The 22,107-nt window shown below is 47.6% G+C and overlaps 1 protein-coding gene across 2 annotated transcripts in view; it reads right to left on the minus strand.

Annotated features, from left to right (window-relative positions):
* Window positions 1-7,242, minus strand: part of SERPINB11 (serpin family B member 11) — a 10,534-nt gene extending 3,292 nt beyond the window's left edge. Inside the window, exons 1-6 of one of the 2 annotated variants that reach the window (XM_040264257.1) lie at window positions 7,062-7,242; window positions 5,674-5,733; window positions 4,116-4,244; window positions 2,339-2,456; window positions 916-1,058; window positions 113-268 (exon numbers count right to left, since the gene is read on the minus strand). In XM_040264257.1, coding sequence (XP_040120191.1) covers window positions 113-268; window positions 916-1,058; window positions 2,339-2,456; window positions 4,116-4,244; window positions 5,674-5,733; window positions 7,062-7,229 — 774 coding nt within the window. In that variant the 5' untranslated portion in view covers window positions 7,230-7,242. The remainder of the gene's footprint in view (window positions 1-112; window positions 269-915; window positions 1,059-2,338; window positions 2,457-4,115; window positions 4,245-5,673; window positions 5,734-7,061) is intronic. The other variant, XM_040264258.1, reaches the window with a different exon arrangement.
* Window positions 7,243-22,107: the final 14,865 nt, after the last annotated feature.

Raw genomic sequence — 22,107 nt, forward strand, 5'->3', positions numbered from 1 at the left:
TGTGTGTACACGCGTGTGTGTGTCTGTCTCTGTGTGTGCGTGTGTGTGTGCATGTGTGTGTGTGCGCACATACCCGTGTCCTCACTGCACGTCAGCATTCGCATACCCTCACCTGGTCTAAGTTAGCCGTGCCCACTGGAAGCAGAATGATCATGCTGAGTGTGTTGTTGACATAGGGCAGCTCCAAAACCTGCATCTGTGGTTGCTCAATGAGGGCCAGTTTAAACTTCCCAGTCTGATACATCATCTCCACAGTTACACTTTTACCCTATGTTTTCAAAACAAAAGGTTGTAATTAGATGGTACAGTTACATCTCTGTGTGTACAGGTATGCATACTGATTTTCCTTTCAAAGGGTAACTGCATTAGCACCAGAAAGGCATGGGTGAAACAGAAATGACAAAATGCACCCTGTATTACATTGCTTTGCAAAGGTTATAAGTTTTTTTTTTAATTTTAAAATGTCTGTGTTCAGATAATATACATACTAATAAAAATGATAATGTATATGTTTCCCCAAAACAAAGGCAAGGTCTCTAGATAAAGTGATTTATGTGGGAAAATGAGATTATAGGATCATCTCCTTTTTTTGGATCTGATTAGAGGCTTTCTGGGAGAAAAATAGTTCAACTAACTTTGCTGTGTTTCTAGAGAAACTATTTGCTAGAGAAAGCATGTCTGGGAAGAATGTAGACCCAGAAGAACAGTAAGAAAAGGACGGACTTTCTTCTATTCCTGATCACCCTGTTAGGTGCCCTGTGAGAAAGGTTACCATCACTTCATGGGTGCAACAAAAACAAAATTCACAGAAACACGAGACCTAGAACCAGTATTTCCACTGAAACTTTCTAAATTGTCTTTAATGGATACGGCATTCTCCGAAATTGATCATCCACCTGAAAATAAAATACTCACCTTACTTAACTGAAAAGGGGTTTTAAACGTTTCCCGTTCCTGAAATTTATTCTGCCATTGTCCTTTGAAATATATGGCACTCACCAGGACCATGACACAGGATGGCTCAATCGTGCCTTTTCCAAAGAGGTTAGTGACTTTTCCTTGTGATAAAAAAAAAGAATAAATAATATATTTGGATTTGAACTTATTGATAGTAGAGAGTTGCAGAGTTACAAGAAATTTGGAGCCTTTGTTAAGGCTAATTATAGAGTTGAGATGCCAGAATAATTCCCTCATCTGAGGCCATAACACATGTTCTTGTCAAATGAAGTTTATTTCAAAGAATATTGAGTGCTTTGTTACCTCTAAGCAGAAGCTGGCATTCAAGGAATACCAAGTATGTTAGCTATGAATCAACCGGTCTTGCAGCTAGTCATCCCCATGCTTTCTCCTACATATTAACTGCTTTTCACAGAATCCTATAATCATCCCTATCGTGTGCCAGCCGCTCACTCATGCCCAGTCTTCGTGGCCCCTGCCCTGCAGCCCGCCAGGCTCCTCTGTCCACGGGAGTTTTCAGGCAAGAACACTGGAGTGGGTTGCCATTTCCTTCTCCAGGGGATCTTTCTGACCCAGGGATCAAACTTGAGTCCCCTGCATTGCAGGCAGATTCTTTACCGTCTGGGCCACCAGGGAATCATTTCCTGTGTCTTACTTTTAATATCTATCAGGCTTTATAGTTACCAATAGCTCACCAATTGCAAATATGTTACAAATTCCAAAGACCCACTGGACCTTTCAGTATGCTAAGCTTAGTGTATCCCAAGCATATATGCCAACACTTGAAATAAAAATGTATCTGAAAAATCAGGATTTATAAAACTATACCAAGAATTTCTTGCTGTAAATATATTGATCAAAATGGAACACCAAGCCCTCTTGGAGCGTTTTGGAGTGTTGCAATTTATAGCATTTTTTTGGAATATAATCTATCATACAATATGAAACAGGTATATGAAATATCAGACTCTAAGCTTGATGAGAGCTTTCATTTCTATTGAACTTTTGGACCAAACATAATACCTAGCATGTAATAACAATGATGAACATCATTTGATTATATATATATCCATGTGTGTATATATATACACAAATGAATGGACAAGTAAATAAATACACAAATTAACGACAAAATAATGATAACAGTGTAAACAAATACACAGCCTGTGGATCTGTAATGACAGACAACACTAATCAATCTGTGCTCAAAAGCTTCACAAAACTTTTATGTGCCAGGCATTATTCTAGGCACAGAGCCCCAAATTGAGGCCAGAACACTAATATAAACAAACGCATCTAGCTTCCTCCTTAACGTTAACTCAGCAAGTTTATCAGCACAGCTCAAATAAAGTTTGGAGACACGTGGTTGACTTATCCTCACCATCAGTTTTACTTTCAACCCAAGCATTGATGGTTTTCCTTGTTTCTTCCGCAGACCGTTCAAAATCAACAGTTTGCAGCCTGGCTTGATACAATTTCTCAGAACAGTGTAAGTATTGCTGTAAAAGAAAGGATAGTTGCATAACACCAAAAAAATAGTGTAAGGAAAGTTACTGCTTAATTGGATTTTTTTGTGCCTGAATCCAGGGAAAGCTACCAGTTCTTGCCCTGAGCTGCGTCCAGCTGCAGCTGGAACATGCTTACGTGACTGCTCACAGCCTATGACAGCTCACAGCAGTGGGAGTTTTTCCAGACAGAATCCTGGGATATCAGTATCTTCTGACACAGACCAAGATGATCTAATGAAACTAATGGGGAGCTTCTCAAGTCAGCTTCTCATGTCAGATGTAATCATCATTGTCTCAAGTCAACATCTATTTACAATTATGCCCAGATCACAACAGCTTTGAGGGAGAGAAAAGAATGAGAGAGGGGCCCCTTACTTCAGATCCTCTCTGTAAACGCTCTCTTTACGCTTCTAGGGCTATGGAAGAAAATACCTCCGAAATATCTATGATACCAAGATGGGCCACACTAAGTCGCAAAAACTCTGATAATCCAAATCTTGTTGAGTATAAGACGTAGCCTACAACCCAGGCTAGGGAAGAACATTAGGAATTCAAGGCTGCATCTCGCTTCACCCAGCTGACATTTAAGTTGTCTTTTCCCAGTCGCTCAGTCGTGTCCGACTCTTTGGGAGCCCCACGGACTGCAGCACAGCAGGCTTCCCTGTCCTTCACCATCTCCAGAGTTCACCCAAACTCATGTCCATTGAGTCAGTGATGCCATCCAACCATCTCATCCTCTGTCTTCCCCTTCCCCTCACGCCTTCAATCTTTCCCAGCATCAGGGTCTTTTCCAATGAGTCAGCTCTTCTCATCAGGTGGCCAAAGTATTAGAGCTTCAGCTTCACTCCTTCCAGTGAATATTCAGGGTTGATTGACATCTAAGTCACACTGGTCAAACCAAAGCTGTGTCACTGAATCTAGGGTTTCACCTCAATCATTGCAGGATAATGTAGTATTTAATATACAGGAAGATGAGTTTAGATAGAGTTCAAATCTAGGCTTTGTCACTTTATGTCTGTGGCCTTTGTAGAATCTGCTTCATGATTGTAGAACTGATAACAATTTTAAAACTACATCTTACAGGACTGTGTAAGGAATATATGAGGTTAAGTAGAATGACTGGCATGTAATAAACACTCAGTAAAACTGTATATGTTAATGCCATTGGAAAATGGCATCACTAGTGTTAGAATTGGGGAACTAGAAAGAACGTAGTCTAACCCTTTCATTTTACAGGTGAAAGAGATTTGTTCAAAGTCGTGCCTCAATGGGAACAGCTCTCTTGGCTCCCAGCTCAGTGTACTTTCCATTAACTCTCAATATTCTGCCATTAAGGACCTTTGAAAAAGAGATGAGAAATATGTTTTGTTTTCTTTCTGGTTCATAAGGGATCATTATTACCAAATTTGTTTTGTGCTTCATCCATGACCTTACTCTGGAACAACATCAGCTATTTGCAGGAAGTTACGTGACATTTCACAACCTTAAATAGGAGTTTGGTAAAAACCATTTCACTGAGACTCTATCTCCGCTCAAATGTAATCTCTTGAAGATGAACATCGTGTGACTTCTTCTCCTTCATTTTATTGTATAATGTGAAATTCAGAGGATGTCAAGAAAGCTGTTGACCTCTGTTCCCAAGGGACTTACCTCATGGAATGCCATCGCCTTTGTCCCGTAGAGTCTGTTGGCGATGCTGAGGGTATAGTTAGAGTCTGGCCGATTGATCTGGGAGAAAAGGACTCCTAACTCTGAGTGAATCCTTCCAGCTTGGTTGCACTGAAGCCCCAGGAAATAAAGAATGGAGCATTAAATTGCTTGATTTCTTGCCATTAGAGAGCATAAATAATGAGAAAGCAATAACCAGACAGCAAGACGTCTGCCTCTGAATAGAAGGGCAGTGAACATGAACAAAGCAAGATTTGGCAAGCTGAAAGCCTTCTCCTTCTCCAGGGTTCCTCTCCCACAGTAACCTCGGCACTCTGGGACTTTGGCTACAGACCGCGTGCAGAATTGTAAACTACCACAAACACACATGGACTCAGCTCTCGAGGTTTAATCCAAAACCAGACATTCTAATGAAGAGATCCTAGTGGGGATTCTCAGAGCGACGATCCAAGTTTGACTGTTGCCTTTGTACCTAAAGAATCATTTTCCTTCTCTTTCTATCATGCTCCTTTCAATGTCTCCATTTTCTATGTGATCATCTAATCAAATACTGAGCTCTTTCCTGAACTGACCTGACACACCCATCTGTCCATCATAGAAGCAATTCATTTAAGCATATGGCTTTTTTAAAATTTATTTCTTTTTTAATTGAAGGATAGTTGCTTTACTGAATTTGCTGTTTTCTGTCAGACCTCAGCATGAATCTGCCACAGGTACACATATACCCCCTCCCTCCTGAACCTCCCTCTGCCTCCCTCCGCACCCCACCCTCTAGGTCGGTACCGAGCCCCTGTTTGAGTTCCCTGGGACATACAGCAAATTCCCGTTGGCTCTCTGTTTTGCATATGGTCATGTAAGTTTCCATGCTACTCTCTCCATACATCTCACCCCCCCTCCCCTCTCCCCGTGGCTTTGATGAATCTGAATTCATGGAAACTGTAGGGTTTGTGCCTCTATTGCCCAAAGTAAATGTCCCCAAACTATGGACTCTAATCTCCTAACAATAAGGTTCCGTGAGGCAAGTACTCTACGGCTCTAGGCATTTACGTCTTTCCTCAGTCCATCACAGTCAAGCATATATGTGGCAGTTCTATTTGATTTTGACGTCAAAAGGCACCCTTTTGTTAGAAAGAACAGAGACCACAGTCCTGGAGCATGCGGTTGGGTGACATCAGGCCCTGTTTTCCTGCTATAGAATTAAAAGGTAAAGCATCGGGTCCTGTCTCAGTCCCCTCATTGGCCTGAAGACCTGACCCTACAGAGAAGAGCCTGGCAGACTCACCATGGGGCACAGCCCATAAGAGAACAGCAAGCTGAGCGGGGATGACAAACTCAGGTGATGAGATCTGGGGGCTTCACTGTGGCTGTTAATCCTATCGGCCAGTCACCCTCAGGAGGGTTAAAGGAGGAAACCGAGGGTCCATCACTCACACGCTTATGAATCAGTAAAGTGCTCTGCCACTCAATGCCTGGACTGTATTATTTCTTGGTGCTCTTTTATCAAAGAGCATTTGATAGCTCAGCAGAGATATTATCATACCTTAGCCAAGTCCTTGAACTCTGGTCCTGATGATTCTACAATATGATTAAAGTGAAGCACCTAAAAAAAAAAAAAATGAGATAGATTGGCATCAGAAGCAACGTACAGACTATAGAGGCTAACAGTTACAAGTTTTTCCACTTCAGATAAAGACCTAGTAAGAACTAATGTGTAATGATGTTATATTCCAAATCCTGAACTAAGCCTTTGCATATCTTACTTAATCCTCCAGACAACTGTTAGAGTAGACACTATCATCCTCATTTTCTGCTAGGGAAACTGAGTTCATTAGGTTAATCCACTTGGCCCAACCCGCATTTCCCGTCTGGCCCCAGGCCCTGAGCTCCGGCTCACAGACTCCTCGGCCCCTCCACCACTGTCGCCAGGCAAGCACTGACAGCTCCTCTGGGGCTGTGCGAACGCTGCATGTTTCCCCACTAAATTATTATTTAAATGCGAGAAAACCCTAAAAGTGCATCGAAGCATGGAATAAAGGACAAGCGATAACGAGATGGGTGAAGGCCCTGGGAGCTGTTCCGTGATATCCTTCCAGACTTCTCACAGCAAAAAAAGAACAATGCTCCTCTGTCCGTGGAATTTCCCAGGCAAGAACACTGGAGTGGATTGCCGTTTCCTCCTCCAGGGGACTTTCTCTGCCCCAGGGGATCTTCAAGTCTGCATCTCTTGCGTCTCCTGCCTTCGCAGGCGATCTTTGCCATTAGGGCCGCCTGGGAAGCCGTATATACATGCACACGTATACAGACGTGTGAATGCATATGTACGCATGGATGGCGGGAAACCACTGCATATCAGCTGTGTCACCCGTTCTCTCCTAGTCTCAGTCCAGTCTCTGTTTCCCCATCTGTAAAATGGGGATAACAATTCCTACCCCTAACACACAGGGCTTCAGATGCATAAATGAGCACCGTGAAAAACTAGATAACTTTTAAACAGTCTCTTATTTTTTTACTGAATTTGGCCATTCTTTTAAACTCCATTATTTTTTCACTTGGAATATAATTATTCTACAACACTGTTAGTTTCTGATAGAGACCCATTTTATTGTAAATTAAAATTGTAGAGGGCAAGAATCGTACCATATACGTGTTCTCTGGCATGTTTAAATCACTGTAAGGATAGACTATGAAAGCAAACTTCAGTCATTTCTGTGTGAAAGCACTGGTGGCAAGAGAGAGATTGAGCCTGGCACGCGTTGTGCTACTTGCGTCATAATGCATATAGCATTATCTCAGCTGTTAGAAGTAAGAAATACGCTTTGCCCACAGGTGGTTCTTCTTTCACAAGACGGCAGCGTTTTCCGGCTACAGAGGTGTAAGCCATCCTGAGGAAGAGCCCAGGCCGCCCGGGACTGCTGCTGTGCCCAGTACCTTCTGCATCTGCTCCGCGCTGTTCCCTCCGGCTCCCAGGAGGATCATACTAAGAGCATAAAGAAGACTCAGCGGGGAGAAGAAGACATTGTCTCCTGCGTGGTTATAGTTCAGCTCCTTGAACACATCCAGACAAAATTCAACGTTTGCTGTGCTGAGGGAATCCATTTTAGGCAAAGCCCTACCTGAGAATGGAAGGGAAAAAAAAAATATCAGACGTACCTGGAGGCAAAGCTAATATCGAGCATTCAGTTATGACGTTCCGTGAACGTAAGCGTCTGAGCCCACTGCTTCATGAAAAGTTACAGCCTGTTGCCACACTCTCTGAGGAGCTAATAGACGCTAAAACGGGGGAGGGGCCTTCGCAGTAGTTTTTTATTCTCATGAAGAGAAGATTTATTGTTCTCTTCAACCAGGACTTCACAGCTCTCTCTCTATCGTTTGTGTACATTTAAAAGTGGCGGCTAATTTTCCTGGAGCAAAAGTGCAGAAGAAGCGGGATCTCTGGCTCTTATCTTCCATGCTTTAAGGACTCGCCTTGTCCTGGAATTTGGGCCGAAGGCCTTGAGCTACGCAGCCCGGCCAAAAGCGATCCTCCCAGCCGCTCCCGTCTTCAGAGTCTCCGTCCTGTCACTCGTGCCCAAGCAAGGTGGCAGACAGTGGGCCAACTTGGATGACGCTCTCTGCACATTGCACCTCCTCGGTGAACCTTATTTCCGGTCTCCTCCACAGAAGTAAGGGGATCCTAGCAAATAGGTCATGCTATCTGAAGGTGGACAAAGCCCTCAGCCCTGCATGACATCAGGAAAAAAGGAGGAAAAGAGGAGGAAAAGTTGAGAGGAAAGAAAAGACGCCAGAAAGGAGTGTTCTCTAAGGACAGCGGCGCAGCAGGAAGGAGCCCCCAAACACCTGCTGAGCACCGCCAAGTGCAGAGACAGCCGAGCTTCACTCTGGGCCTCAGGGACGCCTCACTTTCTGGGCCTCCATGGCCAGCAAACACTTTCTTGCCTTTAACTTCCTGCCCAGCCTTCTCTCTCGCCCAGCCTTCTCTCTCGCCCATCCCCAGCTCCTCCAGCCACGCCCTTTTCAGGATTCTTCTCACATCCTCAGCCTCTGCACACAGTAGCACGTCTCGATGCAAATCTCTGCCTTCTGGATCGTTCCAGCTCAGTTGCTCAGTCACGTCTGACTCTTCGCAACTCCATGAACTGTAGCCCGCCAGACTCTTCTGTCCGTGGGATTCTCCAGGCAGCAATACTGCAGTGGGCTGCCATTTTCTTCTCCAGGGGATCTTCCCAAACCAAGGGTCTATCAGCATGCCCTGCACTGCGGGCAGGTTCTTTACCACCGAGTCACCAGGCAAGCAACCCCCTCCAGCCTAGTATTGCATTTTCAATATATTTACCACATATATTGTAAATCTGTGTGTTTTATGCATTATATATACATTACTTTATGTAAATATAAGCAGTGTTTATGTTTGTTTATATAAATAAAACACATATATGTACTATACATGTATCTATTGCCTAACCTTCTCGCTAGAGTACAATCTCCATGAAAGCAAGGAGTTTGCTCTTTATGCTTTATTCCAGCACCAGTCCTGACCAATTCACTAAATATCTATGATACACAGATGTACACAGAATACTGAGGAAGCTCAGTGGGGACAGAACTAACCCAAGAGTCCCAGGAAGACTTCCTGGAGGAGGCAATGTCCTAACCCCCCTTGAAGAATGAAACAAGTCACCCAGGTATACACATAAAGGAAGATCATTACTGACAGAAGGCAAAACATGAGCAGGGACTCAAAATCCTGAAAGAGAAATTTGTATCATGTGACTGCAACGAAGGGGGCCAAAGGTGGTGGCTGGTAGGGCCCGAGAAAGGGCAGAGAGGTCCGGGAGGCCTCGCACACCCCACTGAGGAGAGATCCGAGGGAGCCCGAGGGAGCCCGAGCGCTCACGGCGTCAGGGCTCCAGGCTGCCGGCTCAGAGCTCATGTCGGCTCTGGGAGCTCTCGCTCTCGGTCTCCTGACTTCAATTCTCTTCTCAGAGGTCTCCTGCCCTCCCTTTCCCAAGCTGCTCTAACAGCCACCGCTGAAACTCTCACCCACAGTCACTCCAGCAAGCGCGTCTCCCCCATTTCGGACACCTTTAAATTCTCCCCACATAGCACAATTTTTAAAAATATTAACTGCCTGCTGTTCAGTCCTTCCCTTCCATTCCCCTATTCTGTGCTGAGAGATGGATTTCAAGGTGTAGTTTTCATGTAGAATGTCCTTCAGAAAAGGCTTCCCACTCCTCAAGAATAAGCCGTGATTGGTTTAAGCCAATTGAGGCATTCTGTATCCCACATCAGTGAGAAAAAAACATGAAAGTGTTAAGTCGCTCAGTCGTGTCTGACTCCTTGCGACCCCAAGGACTGTAGCTCCTCCATCCGCGGGATTCTCCAGGCAACAATGCTGCAGTGAGTTGCCACTTCCTTCTCCAGGGCATCTTCCCCATCCAGGGATCGAACCCACGTCTCCTGTGTTGCAGGCAGATTCCTTACCGTCTGAGCCACCAGGGAAGCCCTAACTGGTAAAAGGTTTTACTTATGAGAATGAGATCTAATGTACAGCATGGTGACAGTGGTGAGTAACACTGTACTGTGTGCTCAGAAGTTGCTGAGAATAGATCTTAAGCTTGTTCGTCATACACCAAAGAAAGGGTTAGCTGTGAGGTGCATGCGTGCGCGCTAAGTCACTTCAGTCGTGCCTGACTCTCTGCAACCCATGGGCTGTAGCCCACCAGGTTCCTCTGTCCAAGGATTCTCCAGGCAAGAACACTGAGCGGGCTGCCGTGCCCTCCTCCAGGGCATCTTCCTGACCCAGGGATCAAACTCACACCTCCCGCCTCTCCTGCACTGGCAGGCAGATTCTTTACCGATAGCACCGCCGGGGTTAAATATATACAGTTATTCTTGTCAATCATCCTTCAACAAAGTTGGGGGCAGAAATAAATGAATAAAATCTTAAAAATCGGAAGGCGTGGCAAACCTTGCCAGTAAGACAGCCGACTTTGCTGCAAGACTTCTGGAAAATTCCTTCTGATAAGAGACTCTCAGGAGGAAACCAGCCCTCTTCTTTGTTTTAGGGTTGTCTTGCCTTCATGTGGCCTCTGGTGCAGCAGTTATTTGTAACCAGGCCAGGGCGTCAGAGAGCACGATGGAAAGAGTCTGAGTCTCTGAGGACGCACCGTTGAGTGGATGCATGAGCCCACCTGGATCTGCCCCCCACCTTGGGACATTTTTGTCCTGTAAGATGAAAACTTTTCCTTATTGTTCAAGCCACCTTAGTTGAGTCTTCTGTTTCTTGTGGCATCTCAACTCTCTTTAGGAACTGCTTTACGCATCCTTGTCCACCTGGACCAACTGGACCACTGGCCTCACGTGCGTGCTTTTCTACAGCGTTTCTCTCATTAGCCCCACGGGGAGCTGGAACAATTTCATTCTCCTGTCTCATCTTCTAGACCAGTGGTTCCCAGCCTCTTTGGCAGCTGGCATTCTGGCTAATGCCAGGGACTGGTTTCATGGAGGACAATTTTTCCACGGGCCAGGGTGGGGGGCGGGTTCAGGATGATTCAAGCGCATTTATTGTGCACTTTACTTTGATTATTATTACAGCAGCTCCACCTCAGATCGCCAGGCATTAGGTCTGGAGGTTGGGGACCCCTATTCTAGACCACAGCTGTCCCCTCTTTTGGAATCCTAGTCTAGGTTTATATTCTCTAGGCTGTTGAGGCAGGGGGCCGAGCTGCATCTGCACCTGTGTGTATTTATTTTAGTTACTAACTTGCCTTGTTTGCCACCCATACCCACCTGAGCTGAGCTCTCTGGAAGTGCATTCTCTGGCTGCTGACTTAGGCGGCGTATAGAGCTTCTCACTAACACAGCACTTCACACACTGGGGGCCCAACAGAGCTGAGGGCCAAAGCCTCAGAACTGGGGCAGGGAGGAGAGCGCACAGCTTAGCATTAATCAGGCAGAGAGAGGCTGGAGGCAAGCGTGTCACTCGTGGACTTCCAAAACAATGGCCCAGGACATTTATGTGGTTGAAAAGATGACCACACATCCCCGTCATCGAAACTCATTGTCCTAAAATAATCATTAAGGAATAGATGTTGCATGTTCCAATCATCAGACCACCCAGCTTGGTTTCATGGAGTCTGACAGTTATGTAACACCGAGCCTGGACCGTACCCTTCTCTGCTCTTTCCAGTGTTTTGAAGCTATAATTCAAAGGTTTGGGTGATCTTACCTAATGAGAATACTAGTATGTGCCTTTAGCAAGATACTGTTCCACAAGTTAATTTCAGTACAGCTCTCTGTAACATGCCTGATAATAACAGTAGCTCTGGAAGCTCTTTGTTTAGTTACTTTAATAACATTTCAATAATGAAAGCACATTCCATAATGAAGCATGTCCAAGCCAGACACACTTCCTAAGGCATTCTGGCTAATGCCAGGTTCTGGGATGCAATTTCTGATTTATAAGCGTATATAAGTTTATGCTTCTTGAATCTTTGTCTTCTTTTCATTATGAAACAACCTGCCTACATAGCATGGCTGCCGTAGCCCAGTGGTTCCTGGGGCACTGGGAAGAGCTTGGAATAGACCATCAGTGCTCACTGTGCTGTTTTTGTTGAGTTGTGTCCGACCGTTTGTGACCCCATGGACTGTGGCCCACCAGGCTCCTCCCTCTGTGGGGTTTCCCAGGCAAGAGCACTGGAGTGGGTTACTATTTCCTGCTCCAGGGAACTTTCCTGGACCAGGAATTGGACCTGCACCCCCTAAATTGGTAGGCCATTTCTTTACCACTGAGCCCCAGGGAAGCCCTTTTTGTGTACAGGCACCTTCCTTTCATTAAACGCTTCATGTGTTTGTGTCTGCTTTTTATTCATAAGCATAAAAAACTGAGGTGATCACATCTCTCCGTTCTTAGCATGAGCCATCACTGGGCCACAGAAGTCACCCTCTCCTCGGCTTATTACCTTCAACCCAAAGATCCCCTCTCTCCTCCATTCCTATAGAAGACAAAGTTTGCTTAAAAGCACGTTCTTCTGTTTATGCATTCGTGTATAATATTGATTTCTTTATATATGCATTTTTTTTATTTTCAAAAGTGAGCTTGTGTTGATTTTTTACTCAGTGTTATTTTTTTTAGATTCATCTGCGGGGACTTCCTTGGTAGTCCAGTGGCTAAGATTCCAAGCGCCCAGTGTAGTCAGCAGGCAAGTTTGAAATATGGTCAGGGAACTAGACCCCTTATGCCTCAACTAAGAGCTTGCCTGTAGCAAATGAAAGATCCCACATGCTGCAGCTGAGACCTGTGCAGCCAGATAAATGAATATTTTAAGAAACATTCATCCATGTTACTCTGAAAACGTAAGCTGTCACTTCTGGGTAGCTGTGCTTTTATGCTTTCACCGCATTGGTGTCTCCACCCCTCAGGGACAGACACCCAGTGGCCTCCTAGTCTACACCATCACAAACACTGCTGGGGGCATCGCCTCCTGCACACTCCCTTATCCACCTGGGTGGGAACTGCTTTGTAAAGGAAGCAGCTGGATCACAGGGCTCAGGTATGCGTCAATCACCGCAGACACATTGCTCAGACTCTGCCTTGCAGAATGGGTCATGTTGCCCTGGTGCTGCGGGTGAGACAGTAAGCTCTTGGGAATTCACAGTCTACCACCATGCAAGTATCGCCCGTCTCTTCTGAAGCCTACGCTTTTCCCACATGCTGTCGCAAACTATTCAGGTTAGCGCTTCTGTGTGTGTGTGTGTGTGTGTGTGTGCGCGCGCACGCATGCTAGGTCGCTTCAGTCGTGTCTGACTCTTTGCAACCCCATGGACTGTGGCCCGTCAGGCTCCTCTGTCCATGAGGGTTCTCCAGGCAAGAACACTGGAGTGGGTGCCATGCCCGCCTCCAGGGGACCTTCTCAACCCAGGAATCGAACCTGTGTCTCTTATGTTGCACAGGCTAGTCTTCACCACTAGATTCAATGTTTATTGAGAGCAGGGAAAATTTACCTGGAAATTATCAGTGTCCCGCACAGTCACCCAGGAATCAATATGTATTAGCAACAGGGACATTCCATACATTTTACAATTTCTGGTCTCATTAATATTACCCAGTCAGTTTCAGGATAAAGGAACCCATGGAACACAGAAGCTCCAAGGCACATGGATCCCACCAAGTCCATGGAGTCACAAAGAGTCACACATGACACACAACACACACATCACACACACACACACACACACAGGGAAGACGCCACCCAGGCAGCGAGGGCAAGGTGGAAGTGTCCTTAGTGGTAGAAGGGCTTCAAATTAACCCTGAAAGACAAAGAGTTGCAGACATTTCCTTTTAGTGCACCTCTCTATCTGCTTTTAGGATAAAAAAAAATCCTCCCAAGCAGTGAGATGTGTCATCTGGAAGCTGTCACGGGGAAAAAGAAAAGACAGGAAAATGAAAGGACGCGCAAGGCTGCAGCTCTGCTAGGTTGAGAAAGGGAGACTTTTGTTCAGGAAACAGGAGGAGGGAACATGCCTTCAAAGTGGAGCGTTATCCTGTTGAGTCGCTGACTCATGTCCGACCTGTGACCTCATGACGGTGGCCCAGCAGGCTCCTCTGTCCACGGGATTCTCCCAGACGAGAACGCTGGAGTGGGCTGCCGTCTCCTCCTCCAGGGGGTCTTCCAGGCCCAGGGATGGAACCCGCGTTTCCTGCGTTGGCAGGTGGGTTCTCGGCCCCTGAGCCACCAGGAAGCCCCTCAGAAGGGGACACTGACAACCAAGAGACTGCGAGAAGACTCGGAGCCGGGGGGTGTCCCTCCGGTGGGGACACATCTCCCAGGGTGGCTAAGACACCAAGCGCTTCAGACTGGAGCAGGGCCCGGCTAAATCCCTAACCGTTTCAGGCAACAGCTTTTCTAGTGCCTCCTCTCCTGCCCTAAATCGGGGCTAATCTTTTACTCTCAGGCTCTGTCCTTCAAACTTTGTAAATTTCACAGTGTGCTTGTTGATCCTAGAAGTAGTAGGAAGTTTGGAATGGCCACTCCATCACACAAGCATAAACCATGAGATTTTACGTTTGTCTACAGAATGCACTTTTACCTTAAGAGACTAATGTTAAAGCTCCAAGAAGAAATTTAGACCCAGAAAACCACAAGGATTCTTCCCCACACAGAAAGTTTTTCCTGAGGCATTTCCAGTGAAGCTCAGATCCTCTGAGGAGCTAAGAAGCGCTTCATCACGTGGAGCTGGCAGCCGCACGTGGCCAGCTATGTTCTGAATAAGAGTTATTAGGGGGCTTGTAAAAAATATCCACAGAGTGCTGTTTCGCTGAACGAATCAGAAATCTGAAATCAGTTTCTCCTGCCTCAGAGACTTACAAATGCACGCTATCAGTGACATTCAGGCCGGCTAAGGTACATATGAACAAAAAACCACCCTCATTAAAGAGTAAGTTTCCCCCTCATTTTGGTTCATGGCAACTCTGTCCAAATGCCGTCGTTTATTGCCTTTATCTGTTCCCCTTTGACAGGAAGCACAGCTGAAATGGTAAAACACAAAGCTGCTTCTCTTTACCTTTGTTGTTTTCCAGTGGTGAAGTGGACAGTCGGGCAGGAGATATGCAAGCTGCCTCTCTGAAGAGGAAATATAAGCCTTTACGTTCTGCCCCTCCCTTTCCCTGTGTGCTGTTAGTGATTCAACTCCACCTGCCGGGCGGATAGGACGGCTCTGAGGAGGACATCCTTCTGAGAGGCTCCAGAGCTGCGCTGGGAGGCCCTCAGGAAAGGACGGCTAGGGGGAAATCCTTCTGAAAGACCCCAGAGCTCTCAGGAGGGCCACCAGCCCGAGGTGTGGCTCCCGAGGCTGGAGAAGCACGCAAGTCAACCTCCCTCCCCTTTGCTAATGGGGAAGCATTGTCGAGCCTAACTTCTGTTCAAGAGGATAAGCTGTCTTTCTCAAAAGAATAACGTGAACCCATTCAAGTCCATGGCGCCATATTCAGCATGGGAAGGATAGCTGGAGTCAGGAGCATGCACAGAGCTACTCCAGAAGAAGCTCTCCACGGTGAACAAAGCTGCCTGACCCGAGGCACGTTCACCCTGAGATCTCCTGAGCTCTCTTGCAGAAGCAATCTGCTGGCAGGTAATTCCTGCCCCATAAAAAGAACACAAGAATGAGCTCAAGCAAGAGTTATTCTGTGGTTTTCGTTTAAAAGCTTGCTAGGAGCCACAAGCCACCCCACCTCAGGTGAGTTAGGAGGTGTGATCCAGTGCCGTGTAAGAGAGACTGGAGATGACGGATGAAAACTGGAGACAAAAAAAAATGATGTTTGGGACGCACAGTCACCAGGGTCAGCGCCTTGAGTGAAGGCCGCTTCCCCCAGGCTCCCCGGCCGGGGGCATCCAGGTTGACACTGATGCCACTGCCCGGAGTGGAACAGGAGAGCTGAGCTGCACCTCACGCGACGCGGGAGCGCTCTTCACGGAGCTTTTCTCTTCATCCTCGGCGTGCAGCACGTCCTCTCTCAGTCAGAATTACACCCTCTACAGACACAGAGCAAGAGAAGTCAGGCTTGAAATTATGCCCCTACTCCCCACTGTCCCCATGAGAGTCTCTGAAAAATACTTGTACACAACCATTTGCACAGAATTAAAGAGTCTCAAACCTGCCCCATCTCTCTCTGCTCAGAGAAAGTGCTTTCTGATGGGCGCCCCTTCCCATGCGGAGTTTCTGTCATTTGGAATCGTCATTTCCAACGTTAAGGCTGATTCTCCACCTTTTCATCTTGCTCTGATCTATTTTTCTTGTTGAAATTTAGTTGAATTACTATGTTGTGGTAGTTTGAGGGCTACAGTGAAGTGACTCAGATTTTACACATGTTCATATATATATATTCTTTCTTCAGACTTTTCATTATAGGTTATTATGAGAAGGAAAACTCACTCCAGTATTCTTGCCTGAAAAACTCCACTGAGAGAGGAGCCTGGCAGGTTACAGCCCACGGGGTCGCAAAGAGTCAGCCATGACTGAATACACAATGATAGGTTATTATAAAATGCTGAATAAAGGTCCCTGTGCCTATCACCTGAACTTTTTAAATAGTTCAAGGCAGAACCTGGAGGCAACTAGGAAGGCCCAAGTGATCTTAGCGGCAGCTGCTCGGACAGCGTTCTAAGTGCGGAACCTGGGACACAACACTTGGCAGAGTATCTTGGAGAAGAGCCCTCGCTTCTGGTGGGGTTGTGATGCAAGACGATGATGGGGGAAGCAGAGCTGATGGGGTCTCACGTCTGCAACTGCAGCCTATTCGGATGGGGGAAGACAGGGAGCGCTTCGTGTCAGAACCTTCCTCCCTGCCTCCCTCCGCAGAGGAAGGAGGTCAGGAGAGCAGCTATATGAGCCGGGACCCCTCCTGTGGCTTCAGCGGGACAATCGGTGAAGGGTGAGTGTGGACACAGAACCGAGAGGACGGAGAGCTGCCGTGGAGCTGAGAGCCTCTGGCGGGACAAAACCACACCCGGAAGGGAAATGGGCAAACGGGAGCCAGTGTAGACTGAGTTCATTGCTCTTAGCTCCCAGCAGGTGCCACGGGGAGCAGGGACCAGCCACCTCCACTGGGCCCTGTGTGGCTTCCTGACCCACACAATCACACAAAATAAAATGGTTCTTTTAAGACACTTAGTTCTGGCAGCACTTGCTGTGTGGGTGTTAGTCACTCAGTCGTGTCCGACTCATCGCAGCCCCCTGGACTGGAGCCCGCCAGGCTCCTCTGTCCATGGAACTCTCCAGGCAAGAATGCTGGAGTGGGTTGCCATTTCCTCCTCCAGGGGATCTTCCTGACTCAGGAGTCGAATCCACATCTCTTGCGTCTCCTGCATCAGCAAGCAGGTTCTTTACCACTGAGCCACTCAGGCGGCCCTGCATCACTGGCTACCTGGCAACAGGGAAGTAAAAGGACCGAGCAGATCGAAAGCTACCGCCTCTCTGCCCCATGGCGTCGGGCCCTATGCACGTGGCGGGTATTACAGAATCGATTCATGAAACACCAGACCCTGTGCGGGCGCGGCGCCCTCAGGTTCTGGCCTCTGCCAGGATCTCGGCTGCAGTCCTTAGGGGAGATGCACCCAGTTCGCTTATCAGTGTACAATTCTCTCACCTGTAGCTTTACGAACAGAGTCAAGGATTAGCTGGTTCCCTTCTGTGGCATGAACATGTCCAGCTGGCAAACATATACAACAGAGAGGGAGGAGAGAGGGTGGTTCCCAGCCTTCCTTTCTAACTCTTCTTCCTCAGAAATTTGTCAAAAGCCTTGCTTGACTATTCGACTAATATTTATGGGATCCTATGGACAGAGGAGCCTGGTGGGCTACAGTCCATGGGGTCACAGAACGGTTGGACACAACTTGGTGACTAGACGGCAATGCCTAGGTGCCAGCTCTGTCCTGGGCAGCTGCGGGGCATGACTCCACGCCTAGGTGCCAGCTCTGTCCTGGGCGGCTGCGGGGCACGACTCCACGCCTAGGTGCCAGCTCTGTCCTGGGCGGCTGCGGGGCACAACTCCTCTCCCCCCGGATCTCCTGCTGTCTGGACCACATTGATCTTCTTGAGGCTTCCAGGTTTTGCTTCTGTCCCTCTGCCCTTGTTCCAGGTAGGTCCTGACGTTCTTGTTACAAAAATAAATAAACAGTAACAGAGGCACCCGTATCGCTTATTAACTATCAGAAATTCTGAGTTTCCAGCTGTATTTCAAATTTTCAATGCACCCTCTTCACCAACTATAGAGACGAGGGGATGTCCCCCACTTGCCGAATGTCTGCTACTAGCTATCCTTTGTCCTAGAGAACTGCTCTTTCCGTCTACAGGCCCCACAGCTTCTGCTTGGACCTGTGTCTTCCAGTCAGCTGTCGCTCCCTGGAGTGGTAGAACGCTGCGTCTGAAATGGAACGGAACTTGTGCGCGTGCAGTCAGTCAGTCGCGTCCGACTCGGCGACCCCATGGACCGTAGCCCACCAGGCTCCTCTGTCCGTGAGATTCTCCAGGCCAGAGCACTGTAGGAGGTTGCCTTCCTGCTCCAGGGGGTCTGCCCGACCCGGGGATGGAGCCAGGCCTCCTGTATTTCCCGCGCCTCCTGCGTTGGCAGCCGGATCCTTCACCTCTTGAGCCTCCTGGGCTGGAGCACTGATGGTGTGCGGTATCTACGCCTCTGTGGAGCCCCAGCACACCCTCCTCTGACAGCCCGGGGCCCTGAATTTGTGCCAATTTGACTCACCCGGGTTGATCTGCTTCCTGTGTTTCTCAGCCTTTCAGCAAATCACCTCCACGCCAGCCTGGCACCAACCTCGGGGTTTCCACTTTCCTTAGAGACTGCAGTCCACAGGGTCTGTGTTACTGCATGGGGAGACAGAGCTCAGCTTCTCAGAGAGAGGCTCACCCAGGAAATATGCGGCCAGACAGGCGGGAGTCACTGGACAGCAGCCACGCGGTGGGCTCTAGCTTTCCAACCTATGCGTTGAGTGTCACTGACAGCAGGAAACAGTGAATGCTATGTGAGCTTATTATCTGAGGTTTGTGTTTACAATAGAGTCTTATCTGGAGAGTTTAAAAGAAAAGAAACTTTTCCAGGGCTAATATTCAAAAGGCAGCATCTGGGGCAGGAGGAGAAGCCGTTTTTAGGGGATGTGAGGGTGGGAGCTGGCATGCAAGCCAGAGTAAATGCAGGGTCACTTGCAGCTTAATTAGTGGGCTCTTCTGGGGGCTTCCCAGGTGGCTTTACTGGTAAAGAATCCACCAGTCAATGCAGGAGACGCAGGCGATGTGGGTTCAATTCCTGGGTCGGGACGATCCCCTGGAGCAGGAAGTGGCAATCCACTCCATTATTCTTGCCTGGAGGGTCCCAAAGAGTGAGACACAACCGAAGCAAACTGGCATGTGCACACATGCTTTTTTCAGAGAGATAAATATAGGATATTTAACACATCCACTTGTAAAATAAAAAAAGATTCAAAACAGAACACTATATTTAATAAGCATAAGTATGGGTTTTAGAAAAGGCAGAGGAACCAGAGATCAAATTGCCAACATCCACTGGATCATGGAAAAAGCAAGAGAGTTCCAGAAAAGCAACTATTTCTGCTTTATTGACTATGCCAAAGCCTTTGACTGTGTGGATCACAATAAACTGTGGAAAATTCTGAAAGAGATGGGAATACCAGACCACCTGACCTGCCTCTTGAGAAATCTGTATGCAGGTCAGGAAGCAACAGTTGTAACTGGACATGGAACAACAGACTGGTTCCAAATAGGACAAGGAGTACATCAAGGCTGTATATTGTCACCCTGCTTATTTAACTTCTATGCAGAGTACATCATGAGAGATGCTGGGCTGGAAGAAGCACAAGCTGGAATCAAGATTGCCGGGAGAAATATCAATCACCTCAGATATGCAGATGACACCACCTTTATGGCAGAAAGTGAAGAGGAGCTAAAGAGCCTCTTGATGAAAGTGAAAGAGGAGAGTGAAAAAGCTGGCTTAAAGCTCAACATTCAGAAAATGAAGATCATGGCATCTGGTCCCATCACTTCATGGCAGATAGATGGGGAAACAGTGGAAACAGTGTCAGACTTTCTTTTTTTGGGCTCCAAAATCACTGCAGATAGTGATTGCAGCCATGAAATTAAAAGACGGCTACTCCTTGGAAGGAAAGTTACTACCAACCTAGATAGCATATTCAAATGCAGAGACATTACTTTGCCAACAAAGGTCCGTCTAGTCAAGGCTATGGTTTTTCCAGTGGTCATGTGTGGATGTGAGACTTGGACTGTGAAGAAAGCTGAGTGCCAAAGAATTGATGCTTTTGAACTGTGGTGTTGGAGAAGACTCTTGAGAGTCTCTTGGACTGCAAGGAGATCCAACCAGTCCATCCTAAAGGAGATCAGCCCTGGGATTTCTTTGGAAGGAATGATGCTGAAGCTGAAGCTCCAGTACTTTGGCCACCTCATGCGAAGAGTTGACTCATTGGAAAAGACTCTGATGCTGGGAGGGATTGGGGGCAGGAGGAGAAGGGGATGACCCAGGATGAGATGGCTGGATGGCATCACGGACTCGATGGACGTGAGTCTGTGTGAACTCTGGGAGTTGGTGATGGACAGGGAGGCCTGGCGTGCTGTGATTCTTGGGGTCGCAAAGAGTCGGACACGACTGAGCGACTGAACTGAACTGACTGATAATAAAAATTCCAATAGTTGTTGTTCAGTCGCTCAGCTGTGTCCCACCCTTTGAGATCCCATGGACGACAACATGCCAGGCTACCCTGTCCTTCACGATGTCCCAGAGTTTGCTCAAACCCCTGCCCATCGAGGCAGTGAGGCCATCCAGCCGTCTCCTCCTCTGTCTCTGTTCCTGCTGCCCTCAGTCTTTCCCAGCATCAGGGTCTTTTCCGGTGAGTCAGCTCTTCACATCAGCTGCCCAAAGTACTGGAGCTTTATACTAGGCAATAAACGAAGAGGGGCAGGGGCTGGGAGTCAAGGTGGGGGTTAGAAGCAGAGAGATAAGGGGGAGGGGGAAGATGTGGGGGGTGTGCTCAGCAGGGTCCGCCTCTTTGCGACCCCATGGACTGTAGCCCACCAGGCTCCTCTGTCCTTGGGATTTCCGAGGCAAGAGTACTGGAGCCCTTGTACTTGCTCCTCCAGGGAATCTTCCCAACCCAGGTATTGAACCCATGCCTCCTAGGTCTCCTGTATTGCAGGCGGATGCTTTGCCACTGAGCCATCAGGGAAGCCCAGAGATGTGATGGGAGCCCGAGGAACAGAGGAAAGAAACAGAGAAACTGCAGGCTGGTGGGGGGGGGGCGTGGCATGGACGGGGCCGCGGAAGAAGAGGTGTGGCCCTCGTGGCCTGCTGACTGAGGCCACGCGACCAGTCCCACTTCCCAGGCCATCTTAGAAAACGCTCTTGGCCTCATCTTCCCGGGTGTTAAGTCAGGCAGGTGGAGCAGACGGTTTTCTGGAGTTCCTTCTCTGTGCTGACCTCGCCCGTCTCTGAGGCCTGAAGCTGGCTCCATGCGGAAGCTCTGACACAGCAGCCCTGCTGAAAACTTGGACTGCTCTTCATTTTGCTGAATGTTTAATCTGCTTGTAGATTTTTAGCCCTCTAAGTATAGTCTATCATTTATTGTATGCGTCTATGATTACTTGCTTCGCTGAGATTTTGGTACCAGCTATTACTAATGCTGTGAACCAGGCAAGAAAGTCTATATAGTGCTGAGCCCTGAGATTCCATGACCATCCTAGGCAGGAATGTCGGAAGACTGCTCTGTTGCCAGCTGGCTGCTCCTCGGGGAAGAGGAAAACCAGGGCTTCTTCGTCCAGTTACCCAGCACAGTGAGCAGCAACAAGGCGACCACGCTTGATCATGTTTGCGCAGCTTATTAGAGAACAGGAGCTCGCAGAATCGCTGGGGCGTGTCCGTGGGAGCCAAGCAGCGCAGAGCGCTAGGGTTTGAGATTCGCTTAAACAGCGCTCCCAGCCTCCCCAGGCAGCCTCACAGGAAACCAGTGCCACCCTCTGGAACGCTAAGTCTGGCCACAGGCTATGTCTTCGTCCGGAAAGCCACTTATTCACATCACTGAATGCGTGCTTATTGGGAGAAATTTCCAAATAAGTGGTTGAGTAACATGGGTGGGAGAATCTGTCTCTCCTTTTCACATTTTATCTTGTACGGGACCTCAGACAAAACGGGTACTGAGGAGCATACAGAAAATACTTGTTTAATTAGTGATGCTGAATCAAATGAACCAATAAATAATTAATATACAAATGATTGAAGTCTGCTTATGATGCCAGCAGAGATACCAGAACAGGCTTCTATGTCCAGTCATCCCTGAACCCAACTGCCTCGACAGTTGGGAGGAATTTATGGAGGAAACTTGGCTCATTCTAATTTAACTAAGTGTGAAAAGGATGGATTTCAGCTTGTACATATGAGAGT

The sequence above is a fragment of the Oryx dammah genome, unplaced genomic scaffold (genome assembly GCF_014754425.2).
Source record: "Oryx dammah isolate SB20612 unplaced genomic scaffold, SCBI_Odam_1.1 HiC_scaffold_22, whole genome shotgun sequence".
Taxonomy (NCBI): Eukaryota; Metazoa; Chordata; class Mammalia; order Artiodactyla; family Bovidae; genus Oryx; species Oryx dammah.